This window comes from Sinocyclocheilus grahami, unplaced genomic scaffold (genome assembly GCF_001515645.1).
Source record: "Sinocyclocheilus grahami isolate Dianchi unplaced genomic scaffold, SAMN03320097.WGS_v1.1 scaffold234.1, whole genome shotgun sequence".
NCBI classification, from domain to species: Eukaryota; Metazoa; Chordata; class Actinopteri; order Cypriniformes; family Cyprinidae; genus Sinocyclocheilus; species Sinocyclocheilus grahami.
This window is the reverse complement of record NW_015505413.1, coordinates 1,980,392-1,987,119: the sequence shown is the minus strand read 5'-3', so window position 1 is coordinate 1,987,119 and position 6,728 is coordinate 1,980,392. Positions and strand designations below refer to the sequence as shown.

General features: G+C 37.3%; 1 protein-coding gene and 1 long non-coding RNA gene across 2 annotated transcripts; one reads left to right on the top strand and one right to left on the bottom strand.

The window, feature by feature from the left end:
* Positions 1 to 433: 433 nt before the first annotated feature.
* LOC107597645 (uncharacterized) lies at positions 434 to 2,459 on the bottom strand. The gene is made up of 3 exons (XR_001610483.1): positions 2,427 to 2,459; positions 1,690 to 1,796; positions 434 to 560 (listed from the first exon to the last, which is right to left on the bottom strand). It is a non-coding gene; the product is annotated as an uncharacterized lncRNA (long non-coding RNA).
* A 149-nt stretch (positions 2,460 to 2,608) lies between these two features.
* Positions 2,609 to 5,844, top strand: marcksl1a (MARCKS-like 1a). Its single transcript, XM_016288803.1, has 2 exons — positions 2,609 to 2,881; positions 4,533 to 5,844. Exons 1-2 carry the CDS (start codon positions 2,810 to 2,812, stop codon positions 5,106 to 5,108), a joined length of 648 nt encoding a protein of 215 aa, XP_016144289.1. The 5' UTR covers positions 2,609 to 2,809; the 3' UTR covers positions 5,109 to 5,844.
* Positions 5,845 to 6,728: the final 884 nt, after the last annotated feature.

Below are 6,728 nucleotides of genomic sequence, written 5' to 3'. Positions count from 1 at the left end.
AGATGGTTCTTTAAAGAACCTTTGACTGAATGGTTCTTTGTGGAACCAAAAATGGTTCTTCTATGGCATCGCTTGAAGAACCTTTTGAAGCACCTTTATTTTTAAGAGAGCATGGATGGGTCAGATTTCTCAACACCAAGTAGATGTTGGTAAGCTGCATAAACATAAGAAGTCGTATTTTGGGTTCATAATATGTTCTGATTTCATTTTCTATAAAATTTCCCTGTAATTTAGCCTGGATTCATTTCCTTCTCTCTCTTCTGAGGAACATGCAAAATCCTTTCCAGAGGATTTTGTTCCACCTACATCCCCTCAGTTTCCCCATCCACCCACCAGGCCGTGGGGGCTCATTTCCCTGTGTGAAGATCACGGTGTGCTGAATGACAGCAGGGATCTTTGGGTGGCAAACACATTCCTGACATACCGGAGGCGGGGGGTCGGGGCACTGCATGTCATCCTTCCAGCGCTGGGTGGGGCATTAAAACCATGTGGCATTCCAGCACTTCTGCTGCTACGGGAATGTTCCGGCCTCAGGATGAGTTAAGCTCTATCAACAGCATCTGTGATACAATATCGATTAGCACAGAAAGAATGTTGTCTCCTTCGGGCAAAAAAAAAAAAAATGCATGTACAATAAAGTACTTACAGTAGACACTTCAATGTTTAACCCTGTAAAGCCTGACATAAAATAATAGTGAGATTTTTTTTTTTTTGCATGTACAATAAAGTACTTACAGTAGACACTTCAATGTTTAACCCTGTAAAGCCTGACATAAAATAATAGTGAGATTTTTTTTTTTCTAATAGAACATTTTATTGAACCTTTGAACAACATGTTTTTAAAGGTTTGCATGTTGAGTGTCATATTTGATGTATCTGGCTTTTATAGCTCAAATAGTGAGAAAATGGAGCTCATACTCAAGGAGGAAAAACCACATCAATTTTATTCAGAGGCACAAACGGAGCAAAAATGTACAATTTGGTGCAGATGCTGATATTTATATGGCCAAAAAGTAAGATGATGTTTTATAACAGTAAAACTCCCTTTGTTTTATGATCAAAGCTCTGTAGTTACATATACATATATATATACATTGCAATGTCATACAATGATGACTGTGAGACCAGCGTTCCTCAAAAGCCTGATGAATCATATTTTATACTCACATTTTAACATGATTTTTCAAAAAAAACAAAAAAAACAATGATTCATGGATAATAAAGTAAACCTTTAGTCCAGTAAATGTTCATCTTGAAATATAACTAACAATATAAAAGTTATTCTTACATTTACATTATACAAGTATAAAAGTAAAAATTTCACAAGAAAAAGACAAATTTTAATTTCAAAAATTATACTACCTTTTACTTGCACTAGTTTTGTGTGAAAACTAAAAATTACTCATTCCTGTTACACTGTATTGCAATTTAAAGAAGTATTTTTTTTTTATAAAAGAGTAGCTCAAGCAATTTAATTACAACTTGACTATTTACACAACAGCAAGAAAAGCAACAGATTGGAAACAGAGAGCTAAAGTTAACCATTGCTCAGTGAGGGGCTGAGAGTTTAACTTTTGAAATGGTGATTTTATCAAACCAATTTTACTTTCATTTTTCCAGGATGAAGAGTTCTTGCAAACCAGCTAACAAAACATCACAGAACCTATTAAATCCACTGCTAATACTCACTAATGCTGGTGCTGGTGCTGGTGCTTTCCCTCCAAAATGATGTCACATCCCATGCAATGATGTCATCACAGAACTGGCTTTAGTTAAAGGGATCAGTTCACAAAAGACTAAAAGAAAGGAAAATTATATTGGAAAAACTTGGAAATTCATTAACAGTTGCAACAAAAGTATCATGAAACATGTTTAGTTTAAAAAAAATTTACTAGAGAAATTCACTGAGAACTTTAGAACAATATACAGACTATTTACATAACACACATAAATTCCAGTTTTCTCTATAATTCCCAGTAATATAATATACGTAAATGCTTAGTTTTATGATCTTTCAGAACATGTAATACAATACAATACAATTGTATTGACAGATTAACAAATAAATGTTCCTTGAAAGTCTGATGTATCATTTTTGATGGATTTTAACATGATTTTCCCCCCCAAAATGATGGATAATCAAGCAAACCTGAGTTTAAACATGTTTAGTCTGAAACATTTTAGTAAAAATGAAGAAGCACCTGGAATATTTCTTAATGAATTGCCAGTTTTTCATGTAAGACGTTGCAAACATGACCCAAACGAAATCCTTAACCAAAGCAATGGTATTATTTAAAATTCAATCCTATGTTCGCTTCATTTAATAACATCACTTGTTTTTATATTTCATCAGATATTAAGACATATGATGAGGATATGGAAGTTTACTGTTCAAAGCATCAATAAAATCCCTAATAAAGCCTTACAGTAGTCCATGCATCCAGAGGTGTAAAGCTGCGGATCCAGTAATCTGCTGGAGTGTGTGTAGTGGTGTGGTTGAATGGGGCTGATGGAGCTCCAGCCCTCTGACACAGATTGGGTGGCGTAGCTGCTGGGTGGAGTCACGCAGACAAATACTCACACTTGTAGCTGTGAAACTCTTAGTTTGCTCTCCCCGCAGAGCCGTGTGGATTTACTACCAGAAAGCAGCCTTTATTTGTGTCTGCTGAGCACAGCAGATTAAAAAACACGCCAGGAATCTAAACGCTTGTTCACCGTCTCTACTGTGTGGGTTTGAATTTAAGGACCATCTGGGTTTTTTTCTGCCTTTATTTTCTTTTTTAACTCTTTGAAGAAGACACAAAGGAGGATGGGTGCTCAGTTGTCTAAAGGTGAAGCTACAGTGGACGGAAAAGCCGTGGCTGAGAAAGCCAATGGTCAGGTGAGGATCTACAAGCACTTTTATGATTAAACTATCAGCTTTCTGCTATATCTAAATTGGATCTCAATACTTTTTTTTTGCCTTTCAGTAGCCTAATACCATTTATCCAACAATACACATTTTACAATTTAATCTTTGAATTTGTGTTAAATTTTTTGATTATCAAATTGGTTATGTCTACAATATCATTTCAGTTCTGAAGAAGGCTTTTGTGTTGAACCTTTTTTTTTTATTTTGAGGGTTTGAATAGATTGTTTTTAATTCTCTCTCTCTCATCTGTTTTTTAATGTCTTTTAAACCCATTTTAATTAGTTTAGTTAGTTATCAAGCAGACTCTGTGGTTGTGTGTTGGCGCTGAAGCTGGCAGTAACCCGACTTGAGAACAAAAGGTTGCAGAGCTGCATAGAAATGATGCAGAGCGCTTCTGCTGATCTGCAAACAATGCAATGCATGCGTGAGTGTCCAATATCATTTCAGTTCTGAAGAAGGCTTTTGTGTTGAACCTTTTTTTTTTTATTTTGAGGGTTTGAATAGATTTTTTTTTATTCTCTCTCTCTCATCTGTTTTTTAATGTCTTTTAAACCCATTTTAATTAGTTTAGTTAGTTATCAAGCAGACTCTGTGGTTGTGTGTTGGCGCTGAAGCTGGCAGTAACCCGACTTGAGAACAAAAGGTTGCAGAGCTGCATAGAAATGATGCAGAGCGCTTCTGCTGATCTGCAAACAATGCAATGCATGCGTGAGTGTCTGCGTGTGTGAATGCATGGACCATTCCTCTGGTACTTCATTAATAATCATTCTACCCATTCCCCTTAATGCATATGCGCCCTTCCCCCTCCATATGCAATAAGAGAGCTCTTTTCTTTATTAATCAACGCAGTGCATTATTTTGCATATATTTATGCATATAATTTAAACACCCCAATACTTGCACAGATTAAGTTACTGTATTTCAAGGCTATAGTGCTCGGCTGATACATCATCTGAATGGCTAGTTGTCAGATACCATGTAAATGCAATAAAAAAGAGTGGGATGTTGTTTTAGGGTTGCTGTCTCCCGTTTCTTTGTTCTCTCTGGCAGTGGCTGGTTTTCTAAACTGTGGATTATGTTTAGTGTATCAATATCGCCTCTAGTGGACTCAGTGTGTAATTACACTAAGTACTTCTGCTTTTGGGTTTAATGTAATTATGTATAACAATCCTCAAGAGTCTTTTCTGATTGAAAAATATACTGTTTTCTAGATGTCCTGAATTAAGCAGTAATTTATATCTATTTTGGCTATTTTAAGGTTTAAGTACTACAGTGATGAGCAGAGTGATCTTTAAGTCTCAATTCTTCTAATATTGTTGTATTGTGAGGTTTGCTTTTACATACAACTGATTTTTTTTTAAACTAGTGATTTTAATATTTATTTATAAATAAAAATAGAGGTACATATCCACTGAATGACTTAAAAGTACTTGGTATTGGATCAAAATGAGTGGTAGCTATATGCTTTGAAAATATGGCCAGCACATTGTGCTATAAACTATACTATAAAAGCAAGCATTTACTATGACTATAAACACAAACATTTACCCCTTTGCTTTTCTCCAGTGTGTGTGCCAACATGCATTTGGCTTATCTTCCCTCATTCTGCTTTTCTCTTCAGGAAAATGGCCATGTGAAAACCAATGGTGATGTATCTACCAAGCCAGATGGAGAAGCCGTGGCAGCAGATGGAAATGGAACCGTGGAAGTTGCCAAGGAGGAGGCCGCCAAGACGGAGGCGGTAGATGGCATCGAAGCTGCCCCTGCTACCGAAGGCGACGCCGCCAAATCCGACGGCGAAGCTGCAAAGGAAACCAAGAAGAAGAAGAAATTCTCACTGAAGAACTCCTTCAAATTCAAGGGCATTTCCCTGAAGAAGAACAAGAAGGAAAGTCAGGAGGCAGTGGAGCCCGCAGCCACGCCCACCGCCGAAGACAAACCCGAGGAGAACGGCCAGGCTGCTACAGAGACCAAAGAGGAGGAGCCTGCTGCGGCAGAAACCAATGTGACACCGGCACCTGAGGCGGAGGCGGAGCCCAAAGCAGAGGAGGAGGAGGAGGAGCCTAAAGCAGAAGAGCCCGCCCAGGAAACAGAAGCCGCACCCACAGAGGAGACCACAAAATCTGACGAGACCCCGGCCCCTGCTGAAGAGACCACGCCCACCACAGCCTCAGACCCGGAGCCAGCTGCAGAGTGACCTCACTTCACTGTGGCAACCTAGACTGTTTATCTTTATCCTTTTTTTCTTTTTGAGATTGAAATATATAAATATATATATATATATATATAAATATATGAGACTTAGGCCACAATCCTAAAGTTACAGCAATACTACAGAGAAACTGAGTTCTTTTACCATCTTTGCTGATAACGGTCAAGAGCGTTTTTTTGGGAATCGGGCTGGGAATTGCTCTGTGTATGGATTGGAACGACTGATGGAATTTCCACCTCAGAGGAAGAGCTGCGGATGGAAGAACGTGGCTCCCTGTTCAAAGTCTTTTCAGTCATTTTTCTCTTTTAAACTTCATCCGATCCTTGATTTTTCAGGGCTGATGAGTGAAATGACAAATTGTCCTCTTAGGAGATGGTTACGGGGAGATGTAAAACTACAACAAAAAAAAAACTTTTTTTAAATGTTTGAATAGCTCTACATTCCAATTTTTAGCCCTGAAACTGTAGAGTGTCAGAAGATCTGGGCAAGTGAATAGGTTTTAGTCTTAGCCTGTTTTTAATGGTTTTACAGTTTAAATCAGATCCAGCTACACATTTCAAAGTTTATGACAAAGGGGAATTAAACCACTGCTTTTATCAAATATATATATATTTTTGTTCTGTTAAGTCTCTGTACATACATTTTCTGACTCTTTATTTTGCTAACATTTCCAGGTGTTAATAAGACGTTGTACGATTAGGCCAAATAAATGTTTGACCGACCCCCGTGTTTGTTTGTTTTTCTATCAAATTTAGTTATTTTTTTTTGTTAGAACATTATTTAAACAATATCAAATAACTTCATCTGCACAAAGAACATCTTATATTAATATTGCATATTGTAAAAATTATGCATGTTTAGCTGACATTCAAATTCAGACAAAAAAATGATGAACTGTCTAATCTCATTGGGAATGTAAATTCACATTAAGAAACTAAAAGACGAGACCCCAGCCCCTGCTGAAGAGACCACGCCCACCACAGCCTCAGACCCGGAGCCGGCTGCAGAGTGACCTCACTTCACTGTGGCAACCTAGACTGTTTATCTTTATCCTTTTTTTCTTTTTGAGATTGAAATATATAAATATATATATATATATATATAAATATATGAGACTTAGGCCACAATCCTAAAGTTACAGCAATACTACAGAGAAACTGAGTTCTTTTACCATCTTTGCTGATAACGGTCAAGAGCGTTTTTTTGGGAATCGGGCTGGGAATTGCTCTGTGTATGGATTGGAACGACTGATGGAATTTCCACCTCAGAGGAAGAGCTGCGGATGGAAGAACGTGGCTCCCTGTTCAAAGTCTTTTCAGTCATTTTTCTCTTTTAAACTTCATCCGATCCTTGATTTTTCAGGGCTGATGAGTGAAATGACAAATTGTCCTCTTAGGAGATGGTTACGGGGAGATGTAAAACTACAACAAAAAAAAAAAACTTTTTTTAAATGTTTGAATAGCTCTACATTCCAATTTTTAGCCCTGAAACTGTAGGGTGTCAGAAGATCTGGGCAAGTGAATAGGTTTTAGTCTTAGCCTGTTTTTAATGGTTTTACAGTTTAAATCAGATCCAGCTACACATTTCAAAGTTTATGACAAAGGG

Excerpts from the sequence above, each read along its gene's own strand:
- marcksl1a (XM_016288803.1), top strand. The coding sequence starts at position 2,810 with ATGGGTGCTCAGTTGTCTAAAGGTGAAGCTACAGTGGACGGAAAAGCC. Across the intron at positions 2,882-4,532 it reads CTGAGAAAGCCAATGGTCAG|GAAAATGGCCATGTGAAAAC; the intron begins GTGAGGATCTAC and ends TTTTCTCTTCAG.